Here is an 18,637-nt window from a genome sequence, read left to right as displayed (position 1 = left end):
CTATCTATACTCTACCTACCTGCCTATCTACCTACCTATATATTCATTCTCTTGTCAAACTCTATTGACAATCTCTTTGTTCCTTTAGATAGGTAATTTTGAAATGTAGTTTGGTAGTGAAATTCTAAATTACCTTTACATTAAAAGTAAGGTCTCATTTAAGGCAAAATTAGGTTTTTGTAATACTTACAGTGTTATGCATTTGATTTTGAAATACCATTGCATGCACTCAGTTCTAACACTTGGCTGCTCTTTCCCCCATGGCACTATCGTGAACTCTGTTCTTTCCCCCAGGGCACCATCGTGAACTCTGCCTGCTCAGTGATGCGTAGTGTTTAGGGATGCTTGCCTATTCTGGGGGTGCCATACAGTGGTGCCAAGGATGAGTAGGGTGAGGAGAGGTCCAGAATCAGTTAACGTTTTCTGTGAGCTGAGGAGCCTGTGGGATGTGAGGAAGACCAACATGGCCTGAGCGTAGCTCATCAGTTGGGTTTTTCCAGAACCATCTATTACATTTCTCTTCCTAGCATGTGAAGTAGACTTCCTAGTTTGGGCTGGTGTCCAGAGCATGTCTGTTTGAATATCTTGCTTGTGTGTAGAATGTGCCCTGTGTTTGAAGATAAACTGTTCATCTTTCTTTCAAACTTGGTCTTTTGATCCATTCATCTGTGCTAATGGAAGGGCATCATCCTGCTGTTCACTCAGGCTCAAGACTAGAATCCCCCCCCCCCCCCCCCCCCCGCCCCCTTCCACCCCATCGCAGTCTTGTGAGGGTTGCGTTCCCATGGCTGGTCCCAGAGGATGCATTCCAACTCATCTCACCCTCTCCTGCAATTCCTTTGCCCTGGGTCAGAACTCTTCCCCCTGGACTGTTAAAGCTGCCCTCTACCTGAGCACTGGTCCCTTCTCAGGCTTCTTCCACAAGCCCAGCGGGATGATCTTAAAACAGCGCTCCACCTTGTCTTGTTCTTGGCCCTGAAGTGACATGAATGTCCCACTCTCAGCTCTGCCAAGCCCTGGCTGCCTCTGGAGCCTCACTGCCTTTCCTTGGTGGACTCAGTCCTGTTCCAGTCCCTCCGAGCTGCCTGTTTGCCGTTTCTCGAATGTCTCCGCCCTGGCTGTGCAGTTCTCCGTCTTTCTAACCTCCTCCTCTTCATGTCATGTGTGTGCAGAGTCTGTGGAGACCAGAGCTCTCTTCTGGAATCCTGTCCCCTTAGTCCCACCTTTCACAACTTCTGCCTGTTTCTCTTACATCAAGGCCGTTTACACACAACCTTAACTTCCTTACTGGGCTGCAAATTCCCTGTAGATGGGACATGGCTTAATGGGAAAACGTATTCTATGTTCTTGTATAGAAATCCTTAAGTTCAGAAACATCTATGTCTATCAAAGTTTAGTATAATTTGTTAAAATTTGAGACTTTTATTCAAATGTGTGTGTGTGTGTGTGTGTGTGTGTGTGTGTGTGTGTGTGTGGTGTTTTTGGTACTGGCAGAAGAATCTTTTCACTTTAGAAAGAAAGAAAAACAGAAAAGAAGGAAGGAAGGGAGGGAGGGAGAAAGGAAGGAAGGAAGGAAGGAAGGAAAGAAACCCCAGAAAACTAGAAATAAAGGGCAGTGCAATTTTTTTTTTTTTTTTTTTTTTTTTTTTTTTTTTTTGAGACAGGGTGTCTCTATGTAGCTTTGCGCCTTTCTTGGAGCTCACTTGGTAGCACAGGCTGGCCTCGAACTCACAGAGATCTGCCTGGCTACCTCCCAAGTGCTGGGATTAAAGGCGTGCGCGACCAACGCCCGGCTTTGGGCAGTGCATTTATAATGGACAAGACTGTTTCAAGCATATATTTCACTTATGTAGTCATTTTAAAAGTGAATTGACCTATACTTCTCTTTTTGGAGTTCCTTCTATAATTTATTTTTTATTTTATTTTTTTTGGTTTTTCGAGACAGTGTTTCTCTGTGTAGCTTTGTACCTTTCCTGGAACTCACTTGGTAGCCTAGGCTGGCCTTGAACTCACAGAAATCCGCCTGGCTCTGCCTCCCAAGTGCTGGGATTAAAGGCGTGTGGCACCACCACCGCCTGGCTAGTCTCAGGTTCTTAATCACCCAAGCAGTGCCAGGTATGGGTTCTATCTTGTGAAGTGGATCTTAAATGAAATCAGACAGTGGTTGGTTGCTCCCACAGATGTGTGCCACAGTTGCATTAGCACATCTTGCAGGCAGGTCACCATTGCAGATCAAAAGGTTTCTGGTTGGGATGGTGTTTCCATGTCTCCCGGATAGCATGCAGAGTATCTTCCTGTACCAAAGATGCTAGCATGGGGTCGAAGCTCTGGGTAGGCACTGACTAGACTTCTCCAAGCTCAGTGAGTTGTGTAGCTGTTGTCTTCAGCACTGGGGCCTTGCTGTCAGTTTATCTTGGCAACAGTGTGGGTTGTTTGAGCATCCCATGGGACCCACTTTGGCCAACAACTCAATCAGATGTAACCCAGTCCTGGTTTAGAAGCTTCAGTTGGTGACAAGAGATGTCCAGTTGGAGCTCTCTCTCCTCCATTGTTTGGTGACTCCATTTAGACTGTCTTCATATGTGGATATGTTTTAGGAAGCATCTTCTGTATTATGTTTCCACGCTACCCCTCACACGGCCCTTAGATGTAGCTGTATCTTCCCATATTCCCTTGCTTGTCCCCCTTATGACTCCCTCCCTACTTGATCCTTCTGTTCCAGTCCCCACACCGCCCACCCATAACTATTCCATTTCTCTTTCCCAGGGAGATCTATCTGTCATCCAGTCCCTTACTCTAGACCTGATCTCTCCCCACCTTCCCAGCCCCAAGATGGTTTCTTTGATTAACAGCTCTGGCTGTTCTGGAACTCACTTTGTTGTAGACCAGGCTGGCCTTGAACTCACAGAGAGCCACCTGCCTCTCTCTCCCAAGTGCTGGGATTAAAGGCTTGTGCCATCACTGCCTAGCCCTCTATACCTAATCTTTGTGGTTCTATGGGTTATAGCATGGCTATTATTGACTTAATTGCTAAATCCACATATAAATAAATGTATAACATATTTGCCTTTCTGAGTCTGGGTTGCCTCACTCAGGATGATTTTTTTTTCTGGTTTATCTGTGAATTTTATGATTTCATTTTTTAACAGCTGAATAACACTCTATTGTGTAAATATACCACATTTTCTTTATCCAGTTGTTGAAGGACATCTAGATTGTTTCCAATTGCTGGCTGTTATGAATGGAGCAGCAATGAACATGCTTGACCAGATGTAATTGTAGTAGGATGAAGTGTTCTTGGGTACATGTTCAAAAGTAGTGTAGCTGGCTCTTGAGGTAGATCAACTCCCATCCTCCTCAGGAGCTGCCATATTGATTTCCATAATGGCTGCACAAAAAATGAGCAGTGGAGGAGTATTCTTGCTCGACACCCTTGCCAGCATGAGCTGTCATTTGATTGCTCTTAGTCATAGACACTTGCTTGCTAGACTACATTTAATATGTAATATGGCTTGAGAAGGCCAGGCACTTGGGAAACTGAGGCAGGAGGATTGTCATGGATTCGAGACTAGCCTGGGTTACTGAGACCCTGTTGTAGTTAGAGTTTTCCTGCCTGGCCCATAGTCAGGACAAATCTCTCTCACCCACCAGGCCCACAGTGGCTCAGACCCAACCAAGTAAACACACAGAAACTTACATTGTTTACAAACTGTATGGCCGTGGCAGGCTGCTTGTTATCTACTTCTTCTATCCTTTTTTTTTTTTTTTTTTTAAAGATTTATTTATTTATTATGCACACAGAAGAGAGCGTCAGATCTCATTACAGATGGCTGTGAGCCACCATGTGGGTGCTGGGAATTGAACTCAGGACCTCTGGAAGAGCAGTCAGTGCTCTTAACCTCTGAGCTATCTCTCCAGCCCCCTACTTCTTCTATCTTAAATTAACCCATTTCTGTTAGTCACGTGGCTCCTGGCTTACCATTACCTTACATCTTCCTTGTCATGGCAGTGGCTGGCAGTGTCTCTCCGCCTTCACCTTCCACTTCCCAGAATTCTCCTCTCTCCTTGTCCTGCCTATACTTCCTGCTTGGCTACTGGCCAATCAGCATTTTATTTATACAGATCAATATCCATAGCACCCTGTCTCAAATAAAACCAATTAATCACCAACCACCAAAAAACCTAAAGTCAATGAGCCCACAGCTCTGTGATATTAAAGAGTTCTTCCCCCATTTTTATGTTTGTGTGTGGTATGCTTGTATGCATATGCATGGTATTGCATGTATGTGGATATATGTGTTTGTGTATGTAGGGTGGATATACATGTGTGTGCATATGGAGGTCCAAGGTTGATAAATCATCTATCATTCTTCTACCTTATTCATTAAGGAAGAGTTGGTCTCAGTCACATTCAGAATTCATCAATATGTCTGCTCTTATTAGCCAGCCTGTTCTATGAATTCCATCTCTGCCTTTGGAGGCTAGGATGACAGGTAAGCTGCCATGCCCACCAGACATTTATGTGGGTGTCTGGGAATCCAATGCTGGTCCTCACACTTGCATGGCAGATGCCCTAACTGCTGAGTTATCTCCTTAGCCCTTGAAAGGAGGTTTTTATGATCAGAACACTACTTATGAATACAGATGGTGGGTCAGCAGAGCATAAGTACTTGTTTCAGGTCTAACGATGAATCCATGCCCGTTCCTCAAAGTTTGTGTACTTTCACTCAGGAATCTAAAGCATGCCACCTGTGATAGAAATATTTTAAATGTTCCAGTAGCCACATTTAGAAATGCTAAAAAGAAATGGTGAAAGTATTTTAAGTAATATATTTCAATTAATTCAGTATATCCCACATATTTTAACATAGAGTTAATACAGAGATTATTAATGAAGTATTTTATATTTTTTTAAACACTATGCCTTCAAAGTCTAGTGTGCAGTTTACACTATGTTATACCTGAATTTGGTCTGTTCACTTTTTAAGATACAGTAGCTATGAGTGTCTAGAATGAAGAGTTCACAAGAATGACAGGCTTGGCCATGTATGTCATGGTCCTCAGTGTGGCTTGAAGTCTAAGGGAAGCTAGGCAGGGTTTATCTTCTTGCTTCATCTGATCTAACTGTTCATGTGAGAGTCCTTCCAAGATTGCCCAATTTAGGAGGTCTGGAGAAAGATGCCTCAGGAATTTGGCTGTTTCCATGTGACCCACAGATTCCCTTCAGGACTGAGAAATAGCACCAGACATGGTCTTGTAAAATGTCTTCAAATATGGTCTGTCCAGGTTCCGTGTCAACCTGTCTGTTCTGTTGCTCATACTCACATTGCTCAAATGGGCAGAATTCTTCAGCAATACTAGGAATATCCAGAAACAGTTCACCAGCCAGCCAGACCGAAGTCACAACGTGATGATCAGCGAGCTCCCTGTACGAGTCAGTGTCAAAACATCGGTACTTTCCAACAGGGCTCGTAAGGTATTCTCAAAGAACCCGAGAACTAAGACAGCAACCACTCCTTTGAAATCTAGCCATGGATCAGTTCAGAAAAATTACGTAGACCTTTTGTCCCAGGGCGAAATGCATAGATGAAGGAGCCCCAGTGTTCAAGTCACATTGTGACACTTGTGTACCTGTGTATACACGGACAGTGTGCCCTCTAGTGGTGAAGTCTGTGCAGTACATCCTGCTGCTTTGAGGACCTTGGTTTTAGTAAATTGTATACACACCGGGTATCAACACTTAGCTTTTCCTGTATTATTTTGGGAGGAAATTGTTCTTACCAAACAGACCTAAACTCCATTGGCCATTTATGGAGCTGTGTTTAATTTCTATCCACGAGGGAAGATTTGAAACTAGATCCTCAATTCAGTAGTTCCCTCTGCTTTCCAGAAGGCATTCTATTTCTGATAAATGCTCCGTGAGCAGGTGACCTCATAGGGAAACACAGAGGGAGGATATCCACTAGCAGTAATTTGTTCTTAGTCGGGGGGTGGGATGGCTGAAGAGGAAATTCAGAGAAAGGAGCTTCAGTGGTGACATTTTTTGGGGGGTGGGGGAGGAGCTCATCGTTGTGGTTCACATTTATTACCTCACTTAGCTTTTGGCCCATGTAATTTCCAAGAGTGGTCCTAAGTAGGTGACTAGATAGAATTTAAAGTTCAAGATCAACTTCAGACCTTAGCAACTACTTAGATTGCTTTCTTGGAACTGTTATTGTATGTCTGTCGTTATCTCCCCACACCCCAATGAAAACCGCCCCCCTTTGAAAGAATGCTTCATTGTGAAGTAGGGCTGTGAGTAGGAGGGCACTGTTCTCAGATCGTCAAGCTATTGGTGACTTGACCTTGTTCTCTTACCTGCTGACCGTCTGGCCACATCTTGACCTTGGCAAGTGAGAGCCACACCTGGCTGTTGTCTGCCTCACGACAGAGCTGCTGCTGCTGCTTCTTCCTGGGCTCACCATGGAAGAGAACATGACCCTATTTGCTCAATACCCAGTGCACACAGATCACACCTGTTGGCCACTGGGGCCTTTGCTTGTCCCAGCCCCTGCCCAGACAGCTCCATTCTAGTCACTCTGACAAGGAAACTTTGCTTTTCAAAAAATAACACCAGGAGCAGGGAGATGGCTCAGTCGGAAAATGTTTGCCAAGCAAGCATGGAGGCCAGATTTTAGATTCCCAGAACCTACGCAGGAAACGGGCTGAGCGCTGTGCAGTCTGGAATCCTGGCACTTGGCGGAGGTGGAGAGGGTTGAGATGGGAGGCTCACCCTGTTTATGGGGCTCACTGTGAAGTCACTCCCAGCCCGTGTAGCTCATCTTTTAGGTGTTAGAAACTGTCCACACATTTGTGTCTTCTGCGTACTCTGTGTGCTTGTGGGCAGAAACTGTGTCTCATTTGCCTTAACCACAGGCAGTCAATTGGCGTTTAGGAAATGAAATACCAGTCAGACAGCTGAGCCAGAGAGCATCGTGAGCCGAGCGCAGTGTATCTCTGCACCTCGTGTGATCTAGTTTCAGTGGAAGTTTTTTTAATTTCATTTTTGAGATTATAATTTAATTACAACATTTCTCCCTTTCCTCCCTCCAAACCCTTCCGTATAACCCTTTCCACTCTCCTCCACATTCACGCTCTTTTTTGTCCTTATTTGTTATTGTGTGCATCTGTCTATATGTATATACACATGTCCCTAAATATAACCTGCTCAGTCCATATGATGCTACCTGTATGTATGTTTTCAGGGCTGACCATTTTGCTTCAGACAAACAATTGGTGTGCTTTTCCCCGGGGAAGTCCATCTCTCCTATTCCAAGATTTCATCAGTTGCCTATAGTAGAGTTGAAGCCTCGGGGCTTTTCTCTGTCCAGTTGGGTGTGTTCATTGGTATAATACTTGTACAGCCCATGTTTAGGCAGTCATGGTGAGACTTCATGGGTTTAGCTTCTGGTATTGCTAGGAGACACAATCTCACAGCAAACTCCCTAGACTGAGGTGTTTCATTAGGAACCCACCCATTCTGATTTTGTAGTAACCTTCCAGGGAACATATTCACTATGGTTAGACTACTTTTTCAGTCTCTCCCAACTGAGCTATTTCAGCTTTAGACTACTCTTTCAAATGATGCTCTTTTCTTTGGTCACCAACCCATCTATGTGGCAAGACTTTATAACTTAAAAAACAAACAAACAAACAAACAAACAAAACCCACTTATTTGCAACATAGACCCAAGATGGGTTTGTCTGTAATGCCAGCGTAGTTTATTATATGACTCGGGTCTGTCAGGGCTGACCGTGACCTTCATTACACTAGGAAACTGTCATACTAACCAGTGGATGCTGACTCCTGAGTTTTCGCTTCAGCACATTCCGTGAGAACCAGTGAAGATGGTTAGGTCTTCCATCTCAGGTCGACAGCAGGAGTCAGTGTGTGATGGGGCAAGGCTGTGCTTGGGAGTGGCTCTGTAGAACAAACTGGAATGCTGCTTGGTCTGTGATATTCTCTTGTTCATAGACTGTGAGCAGGACTGTGTGCTCCTGCCCCCGGACTGGGGTCAAGCAGGCCTCAGAGGGCAGGTGTGTGGGCACGGCCTCAACCATCTGGAGCAATTATCGAGGTGCGCCTCCCATGGGGATCTGGCCAGGAGAACTATCTGAAGCATGCTTCTGGAGCCATCCTGTTGTATTTATCCCACCACTTGAAGGCCACAAGTTTAAGGATGTCAAATTCCTTCCCCGCCACTACAGCTGCTACTGGGGAGGGACCCAGGGCTTCCACGTGTGCTAATTAATCACACTCATTGCTAGTTACAGATCACATGGGCTAAGTCTGTGAAACTCTTAGGTTTCCCTCTCATAAACAATAATACCTCATGTTTGTTTGTTTTTCCTTCCTCTTAATTATTGTTTGATTTCTTTAATTTCTGTTCTCTCCTTTCCCTACTTACTTTCTCCATGTCTTCTTGTGTTTTGGTTTTTGCTTTTCTGAGACTGGGTCTCACTGTAGCCCAGGTGGCCTGGAACTCCTGGCAATCCTCCTGCTTCAGCTTTCCAGTGCTGGGATTGTAGGTATGTTCGTTCTTTTTTTTTAACTTCCAAACTATTTGAGGTGTGGTCTCTATAACTATTATGGCCTGATGTTCCTGCCTGCATCGGAGTGTCCCAGACTGAACAGGCCAGGTTTGGTCTTCTTTCTTGGGCCGCTCTGTGGCTAAACTCTAATTGTGAAAACATTTCCTTCCTCACTTTATAAAGTGGTGGCTCTTATGTTTCTCCTCTTGCCATCTCTGGTCATCTTTTTCAACCTTTTAAATCTTTTTATTCTCTTTGCCCACCCTGGGATCCTACTAGTATAGGACCTCGTGATTTCCAGTTGAACACACTTTCTGTGTTTTGTCAATGACAACGTGTGTCCTGCTGTTTCCAGGCCTCATCTTGGAGTGTTAAAATGACATCAGCAAGCATAGCAGAGTTCTGCATCCTGTGTTTGAGTCTGCAGGGGTGCTCACTGGCCTGGATTAGTAGAACAATCTATCTCTCTCCCATCTGTCTCCTTGCCCATGGCCTGCCTGCCTTCTGTACTGTCTGTCTCTCTTGACTGCAGCCCACACTGGACACACCCCATTCTTTCAGCACGCTCTCATTCAGAAGCAGACCTTAACCAGTAATCTGGAGTTTGATGCTCATCTAGGGCCAAAGGACGTGGACACTTCACTTTAACCCACAGTCAAATACTGCCTATGCTTTCAGCTCATGGAAGGTCCAGCTTCATGGTACCATTCCTATTTACGTCATAAAGCTGCACGACTGGTGTGAACTCATTGTTTCAGAGGTGAAGGAAATGCAAAATCGTCTTTAAGATGACTTTTAAAACAGCTATCGCAGCTGTCATCTTAGTTTCTAAAGCACTCTGTCTGCCACCCTCTGTCTGATGTGCCTCTGGGGTGGTGTACAGCAAGTTCAGTGCAGCTGTTCCTTAGTGGCTGGGCGGAGATGGTAGGTAGCAGCGCTTTCTTCGGGGGTTATTGTGGGGATTAAATGAGCTACTCGCTGTCCTGCTTTGCAGAGTGGGGGTGTAGCTCATCATATTTGCTGTTATCATCATTGATACTTGTCATTCCCAAATAAAAGCACTGATAATGCCTTTTTAGTGTTTTGTGTGTAGCACCAAGTTGCAGTTCTTAACATAGGTTTGCTAGGAAAACATGCATGACGGAATGGTAGAAAACATAACGCTAGGCTGGACAGCTGATAATGGGAATCTCATCATCAGCCTACAGGACTTCTGTTTGTACTGTGGACCTATGGTCATGGTAAAAGTCCAGACATTTCGGCTGGAAAGAATATTTGTGAGTAGTTCACCAGAGACACAAATACATTTCTTGCAAGTGTAGAAATTCGTGCTTTCAAGTCAAATTCCATTTTAAGAACAGCAACTTAGCTGTTCAAGAGAAATCGTAGTCTTTTGTGGACTGCAGAGTCCTGTAGTACGGTGTTAGAGCATCGAAACTCATCCATTCTAGAACTGCCGTGTTTGCCCGGGGTTTTTCTTGCGGTGTAGGAGGTCATCTGCAGCTTTTCTAACTCGTGTCTGGTGGGCAGTGAGCGTTACATCAGCTTCCCACCCTAGTCAATGCCATTGCCTGGCCTGGATTAGTAGAAACATGTTGTAGGGCTGGAAAGTACCTGAAGTTTCTGTCTGATCTAGATTCTTTGAAGTTGAATTAGGAAAAGAAGTGTGTGTCGTTTTAACTATTCTGTCATTGACACATTAGCATTTCTAGAAATGACTGTGAAAGGGGCGTGGACCACAGTTCTGGAACACTACCAAAGCAATCTTATATTGTAGTAGGTCACTTAAAAGCTGTAACTTTCTTACAAATTTAAATCTAAGACCTAAATCTTGTTTTTTTCTACAAACCTTTCCTAGGCTGCTGAATAGAGCCCGATATTACCTAATGTTTATCATTTTAGGTAGGAGGGTTCACAAACACAATTCTGTTGATACTGTGAGTAAATTTATCTTGCTGATACACTACAGGGACTTTAGCTCACTGCTCTAGCAGATGACTGATTATAAAAGGGTTACTATTTAACCAAACAGATGTCTATAATCAAAATGAACAGGTGTAATACAATAGATTCATCTGACCTCCTTAGTGGCCAAGAATATAGAAATAGTGAACACAGAGAGCCACTGTCTACTACTGTTCATAAGGAATTCTTTTGTCTTTTGATAATTGAAGCTTGTGCTTATTCTTAAATTTGTACAGTGTATCAAGCTTACCCGTTACTCAAGGGGCATTTTGGCTCATTCATTTAGACTGTTTTGTTTAATTTCTTAGTGGAAAGTTATACATTTGATTCTTTATTCCAATTGTTATAAAGAGATAGCTACACATGTGCTTATAAGTCTATAAGATTTTAGGGTCCTATGAAGAGAGTATGTTTATTACGATTAGGTTACTACAGTGGATATGTTTAAAAAGATGCTATGTGAAGTTTCTTTTATGTCTTTTATGATTGGAAAGATTTTAGTAGTAGAAATTGTATTTTAGAATAGAAATTGGCCAGCCTAGTTTTGGTTTTCATGGAAGTCGTAATGGATAACACAAATGAAGTAGTGGCTTTCATCTCCTTGATGTTCTCATGCATTTACTACGGGTTCATTTTGTACTTACTGAAGAGTACAAGCTCTTTGGCTCAGATGCCTACCATGTTGGCCCTCACCAAATGCCAAAGGAAGAGTTCTTTACATGGAATCATGTTGCTTCCCTGATGAAGTTGGAGACTTGGGTCTGGGTTGGAGTTGGGTGTGTGGCTGTGTGAATATTTGTATTACATTACACAGAAGTCTCCCAGTTACCTGCAAAGCCTTGGGTGTAACCCAATCCCTGTTCCAGTCCTGATGGGTTAATAGCACAAGGAAAGGAGGAGGTACTGGAACCAGGCAAAGTGACCCATTTTCTTGGTCTTTCAGCCTTTTCTAATGATCACTTTGAGTATGCGGACCAAAGGCTAACAATTATCAGTCAGCCTGCAGAGACATTTCGTTTGGTTTCATAGGATTTAAAAACTCATCAAAAGATAGCCAACATTTCAAAGAAATGATTTCACTGGAAAATCTAGTTGGAAGGTTAGACCCAGAAAGTCAGCTTCCCAGGGTGACCAGTTAGACAGAGCTAGAAACAGTGGTCTTATTGCCAGCCTTTGTTTGGGTTTGGTACCCCTTGCGGGAGACTTTGGCTGAAAGGTTTATGGTGTACCTCAAGTGGTTCTCAATAGGTTGTGACCTTTTCGGGGGTGGGGGTGTCAAACGACCCTTTCACAGGGGTCACTTAAGATCATTGGAAAACACAGATATTTACAATGCAGTTCATAACAGTTGCAAAATTGCAGTTATGAAATAGCAATGAAAATCGTTTTATTGTTGGGGGGGTCACCACACCGTGAGGAACTGTCACCACACCGTGGGGTCTAAGCATTAGGAAGGTTGAGAACCACGGCTCTAAGGTACACTGTGCCTTATTCCCTCTTCTTGACAGTCTTTGAATCAGCACGGAAAGTAGGCATCAGCAGTCCCCTCAACAACAACCAAAGACAACCAGGAAAAAAAGGGAATGTGTTTATTGTGAACCATTTTTTTCCATTATCTAAAGCCTGATTACCATGATCATGAAAGTGCTTGTGTTTTCCATTTTTCTTTACCTCAGCCTATTTTTTTCTAGAATAAACAATATTTTCATCTTACTTCATAGCAGACCAGCAGACTAGTTTGTTTTAAGCCAAATAACTCTTTCAGACAATCTAAATTTTTCATCATTTGAGTAGACACTTTTCTTAAATGGAGTGGATTTACAAATAGCGTTTTGTAAATCAGGCAAATCTTGAAGCTTCTATTGGTTTTTCTTTGTGTGAGTCCCATTGATCTAGTACCGATAGCATGATAAGTGCTTTTATTTGTAAAGACTTCCTAAATTGCATAAAAAACATAAACTTTTTCTTTTCTTTTTCCACAAAATTCTGCCAGCGAGTTGAAAATGGGGACTTCAACTGGATTGTTCCAGGGAAATTTTTAGCGTTTAGTGGACCGCATCCAAAAAGCAAAATTGAAAATGGTAGGTTGTTTTCTCCTTTACCACCTAAACATTATTATTTTAGTTCAGATTCATTACTTCCTCTATTTCCATGTACAGTTCTTTTCCTTTGCCAATATTCTTTAAGGGATATTTATTCATAATTTTCAAAATTAAGTGGTATATAAAATGCTAAACTTCTAGTATGTGGAGCGATAACCCTGTTTTTATCTATCTATCTATCTATCTATCTATCTATCTATCTATCTATCTATCTATTTAGAGCTGAGGACTGAACCCACTGAGCTAAATCCCCAACCCTTATTTTATTTTTTTTAAAGCAGATTTATTTTATTTTTAGTTATATGATATGTGAGCATGTGTGCATGTATGTGTGTGCGCGTGTGTGTGCATGTGTGTGTGTTTATGTGCGGGCGTGCGAGAGAGAGAGAGAGAGAGAGAGAGAGAGAGAGAGAGAGGTCCCATCTAGGGCTGGCCGCTTAGCTGACTCTCAGCATTCTAACCAATGTATGATTCTTGTATTGTCTCTGCCCACAGCTTCTCTGACCATGTTGAGAGCAGTACTAGTTAATGGGTTTAGAAGGAAGGCAGTTTGGCCAGGTGTCCAGTTACCAAAATGTCAGCAGACTTCCCCCCCCCCGGGGGGGGGCAATGACCTCTCCAGTCACAGGCTTTTGACCTGGTTTCCGGTACCATGCATGAATTCTCTCCCGTGGAACAGACCTGAAATTCCAACAGAAGGCTGTTGGCTGCCCACATAGAGGGAGTCAGGCACTATTGGGCACACGTGGGTGGACTCATCTTGCCTGACAGGTTGGGACTGGAGCCTGCAGGGGCCACAGCTGGGTAAGACGCTGGTAATTTTTCTTCCTCAGTAGCCTGCAGCTGTTGATGCTGTGAAAGCTAGCCAGCAGGGAGGAAGTGTCCAGGGGAGTTCCAGCTTAATGTCTCTGTCCCTCATCCAAAGTATGTTGGGTCATCAGCAATAGGGCCTTGCGATCTAGCTATGGTGGATAGCTGAGGAAAAGCTGTGATTTTAAACACAATTGATCAAGTCGCTGTTGGTAGGAGGAAGCAAAAGGAAGCCTTATAATCATGGGATCCAGGCAGAAGGCATTGTGGGACTCTTAAGGGCATGTCTGTGTGAGCAGAGAGCAATGGTGGCATCTGCTGAGCCACCTTGATTCATGTTGTTTTCGCAGTGGGGAAAGAGCAGGCCTTCTCTTTAAAAATTTTTTATATAAAATTTGAATTGATTAATGAATTGTAACTATAGAATGAACCACATATTTTGGATTTTCAATTTCAAAACAATTCTTTTAATGGGTAATCTACACACACACACACACACACACACACACACACACACACACACACAGAGACAGAGAGAGAGAGACAGAGAGAGAGAGAGAAACCACACACTCATGAGGGCTGGAGGCAGAGAATCCCAGAAATTGGAAGTCTCGTGGGCAGGTTGAAGCCTGGCTCCTGCCCCTTACTGGTTGTGGAACCTGCAGTGAGCTTCCTAACTTCTCCTTTGTACAGCCCAGCGAGAGGAACTGATGCACATCTGAGGCATCTAGAGAGGATTAGAGACACCGGATGAAGGGCCTGAAGGTGTCAGGTCGGTTAGCAGCTACACAGTTGTGTTTTTTCACTGATGAGCTAACCAACACATTCTCATACATGGACTGGTCATTTAACTCAGCTTTTCTTCACCTTTCCAACTTGAAAGCGAAGTGCTGGGGAGAGATGAGGTGAAGTCTCTTTTAGCTTTGAAATTAAACATGTGTTTAGTTAGCCTGCTCTTAGCTCCTCTGGGTCCTGTGCCTCACTGATGCCACGTCGCCGTCTAGTGGTGAGGCGGAGTAAGGGTTGGGTGAGCCACCCAGCAGCCTTTGGTAGACTGGTAGATTCCCAGGAAACCACATTGCTAACATAACAAGTGTCCGAACATGATGATAACATGGACACCCACTTGTTGAGAAGTCATAGGATATGTGAATTATTTCTTGGCTTTAATTAACTCACAGTCATTTTTAAGAGTTTTTTTTTTTGTTTTTGTTTTTTAAAAACATCCTATTCTCTTTCTTGGAATCCTAACAAACCTTACCTGAAATCAGCTCTGGCACCTATGCTGGATTTAAATGCTGCCTAGCTATGTGTGCATGGACCAGTCAGCTATCCAGGCATGAGTTATTCTGTACCTGTGGGGTTTAATGAGATAATCCACATGGGGCACTTTGTATGGTGCCTGGGGGCACAGCAAGAGATCAATAAAATTAGGTATTGTTACTGTCATATTATCTCAATGTCCCGATACCATATGGTTACAAATATGCCCCAGGTGCTTTCTCAGAAGATACCCATCACTTCTATTATAATTTAGGTATATTAGCTCAACCCTCCATCTACTCCTTATGGGCATTCAAGTACAAGCAGAAATTCTCACACCTTGGTGTTAGGAGGAGGAGATAGGCATCAAACTAGGCAGGGGCCATCATAAGGGATGCCAGGAACCCATGCAGAGACTCCCAATTGTTGCCACAGCCAAGCAGGGCTTCCTATGGACTTGGGAGCCATTCCTCATATGGTACAAAAGCTTTTACTTCCTTATGGCCCTCACAGTCACTTCCCCTCCGTCCTGAGTCTGTTGTTGGGAAATTATGTTACCAAGGAAACTCACAGGAAAACAAACCTGATTTCTGTACATAGAAAAGCATGTGTTTCCTCCCTCTGTTTATGAATTGCCATGTCCACACAGGTGGTGAGAAGTAAGCTTCCTGTAACCTGTTTGTGCCAATGTAGCCAGGCAGGGATTAGTAGATCCCGCCTTCTGGTTCTGCCTCTGTCTTCTGTAGACCATGGCCAAACTCACCAGCGAGTGCCCCTCCTTGTAGGCCGTAGAACCAATTCTGACAGATGAACTAAGATGACATCTATTGGTCTATGTGCGGTAGCTCACAAATGGGAAGAGAAGGCAGAGAACTAGAAAATGGGCTGTAGCCAGAAGACAGAGTGTATCTGCAGAGAACGGGAGCCATGGGAACCATGCCCAGGGTTTTTATTTACTCATTTAAAATGTTTAAAAATTAGCATTCATGACATTAGATATTATTATAGTATTTCTGAAAGAAGTGTGTTTGAATAGAGTTTCCTACCCATCATCTCTCACCTGCTGTCCTGATACCCCAGCCCTCCATCATCTCACCTACCCCTGATACTCCAGCCCTCTATCATGTCAGCTACTGTCCTGATACCCCAGCCCTCCATCATCTCACCTACCCCTGATACCCCAGCCCTCCATCATCTCACCTACTGTCCTGATACCCCAGCCCTCCATCACATCAGCTACTGTCCTGATACCCCAGCCCTCCATCATCTCACCTACCTCTGATACCCCAGCCCTCCATCATCTCACCTACCTCTGATACCCCAGCCCTCCATCATCTCACCTACTGTCCTGATACCCCAGCCCTCCATCATCTCACCTACCCCTGATACCCCAGCCCTCCATCATCTCACCTACTGTCCTGATACCCCAGCCCTCCATCATCTCACCTACCCCTGATACCCCAGCCCTCCATCATCTCACCTACCCCTGATACCCCAGCCCTCCATCATCTCAGCTACTGTCCTGATACCCCAGCCCTCCATCATCTCAGCTACTGTCCTGATACCCCAGCCCTCCATCATCTCAGCTACTGTCCTGATACCCCAGCCCTCCATCATCTCACCTACCCCTGATACCCCAGCCCTCCATCATCTCACCTACTGTCCTGATACCCCAGCCCTCCATCATCTCACCTACTGTCCTGATACCCCAGCCCTCCATCATCTGAGCTACTGTCCTGATACCCCAGCCCTCCATCATCTCACCTACCCCTGATACCCCAGCCCTCCATCATCTCACCTACCCCTGATACCCCAGACCTCCATCACGTCAGCTACTGTCCTGATACCCCAGCCCTCCATCATCTCACCTACTGTCCTGATACCCCAGCCCTCCATCATCTCACCTACCCCTGATACCCCAGCCCTCCATCATCTCACCTACTGTCCTGATACCCCAGCCCTCCATCATCTCACCTACTGTCCTGATACCCCAGCCCTCCATCATCTCTCACCTACTGTCCTGATACCCCAGCCCTCCATCATCTCACCTACCCCTGATACCCCAGCCCTCCATCATCTCTCACCTACTGTCCTGATACCCCAGCCCTCCATCATCTCACCTACTGTCCTGATACCCCAGCCCTCCATCATCTCACCTACTGTCCTGATACCCCAGCCCTCCATCATCTCACCTACTGTCCTGATACCCCAGCCCTCCATCATCTGAGCTACTATCCTGATACCCCAGCCCTCTCTCATTACATCCCCCTAGTCTCTGTTCTCACTTTCATGTCCGTGAACCCCGCTGACCTTCTTTCCTCTGCTCCTTATCCTTAGCACCTTTTCACCTTCTCATGGTCTTCTTTCTTTTCTAGCTTTATTTGTGTCTACACTCATTTCTCTCTCTCTCTCTCTCTCTCTCTCTCTCTATATATATATATATATATATATATATATATATATATATATATATATATATATTACAAACTAGGATGCACGGATGAAAGAGAGCATGAGGTTTTTGTCTTTCTGAAAGTGGGTCACCTTGCTTAATATTATACTTTCTAGATCCACCCCTCTTTATTTTTTCCTACAAATTTCATTTTCTTTATAGCTGAGTAAAATCCCATTGCAAATTGGTACCACATTTTCATTATTCACTCATCTGTTAATGGGCACCTAGGCTGGTTCCAAATCCTTTCTATTGTGAATACGGCAGCTATAAATATGGATGTGTACATATCTCTGTGGTAAGTAGGATTGGGGTCCTTGGGATATATGTTCATGAGTGGTACACTGGGACATATGGCCGATCTAGTTTTAATTTTTGAATAATCTCCATGCAGATTTCCATAACGGCTGTACTAGTTTGTACCCCACCCACAGTGAATAAGGGCTCCACTGTCCATACATTTGCAGCAGCATTGGTTGTCAGATTTCTCGATGTCAGCCATACACAGGGAATTTAGTACGACAGTTTGTCACAGTGGAGAACGAAGAATGTAGCGGGTTGTTGAAAGGTAGTGAGTCCCCCTAAGGCAGAGGGTTGTGGGGAAGGTAGTGAGAAGACAGCCTTTCTTCAGTCCTCCTGGCATCTCTCCTACTTTGAGAGCATACAGGAAGGATGCTAGAAAAGTAGTCTGCAGGTCGACTCGGACACAGTCTTAGAATTACGGCGTATGGCATTGAAGGGCTGGCTTGGAGCTGAGAGAAATTACATTGACAGGATGGGACGAGCAGGACACAGAGCCAGGAGCCCAGTGTGGAAACGTCTGGCTCACTCTCTGAAGCTCATCATGGCAGTGAACTCCTAAGTGAGGTCATTTCACTTGCCTAGTCTGCCAAGAATCTGCCAGGAATTGGTGAACCCTGAATGGGTGAATCCCGAGTGATTGATAGGTGGTAATTGGTGTGTTAGGAAATTAGTCTTTTTAGCTCCTGGAGCTACAAGGCTTACAGTGGCCCAAATTCCCAGTGGTCACTTTGGATTATTCGCCAAGAGTAGATCAGTGACCCTGTTGCCTCTGAAGCTCCCAAGAATGCTCGCTTAGTGGGGGACATGCCAGGGCAATCTGGAGATTGTCTCCCACACTAAAAAGGAAGTGTCTACTAAAAGGTACTCTCTTCCTTTGAAATGCTAATATTTTCAATCGTACATGTATATATTTATGCTACACATATGATTGATTAAAATGATGTATACACTGTGGAGTCAGTGTCAAGTTTAACACATGGATCCAGTCCGACACACAGTTTTTAACTACAGTCAACATGTGGTACACTGGGGTGCTTGGTCACAGTTCTCTTGCCTAATGGAATCCTTTGGCCACCATCTCCCCAGTTCCCGGTTGTTACCTCAAGGGGGTAATTCTGAGAAATCGTATATGCTGCGGCTGGGACAATTGCAAATGATAATTAATCATAAC

General features: G+C 44.3%; 1 protein-coding gene across 4 annotated transcripts in view; it reads left to right on the top strand.

Moving 5' to 3' along the window:
* The window catches only part of Cdc14a (cell division cycle 14A), a 162,467-nt gene that overhangs the window by 85,551 nt on the left and 58,279 nt on the right, over positions 1 to 18,637 (top strand). For all 4 annotated transcript variants that reach the window (XM_036191051.1, XM_036191050.1, XM_036191052.1 and 1 more), the window contains one exon: positions 12,530 to 12,617. In XM_036191051.1, coding sequence (XP_036046944.1) covers positions 12,530 to 12,617 — 88 coding nt within the window. The remainder of the gene's footprint in view (positions 1 to 12,529; positions 12,618 to 18,637) is intronic.

Source organism: Onychomys torridus, chromosome 6 (genome assembly GCF_903995425.1).
Source record: "Onychomys torridus chromosome 6, mOncTor1.1, whole genome shotgun sequence".
NCBI classification, from domain to species: Eukaryota; Metazoa; Chordata; class Mammalia; order Rodentia; family Cricetidae; genus Onychomys; species Onychomys torridus.
The sequence above is the reverse complement of the archived record's forward strand: the minus strand, read 5'-3'. Positions and strand labels throughout refer to the sequence as shown.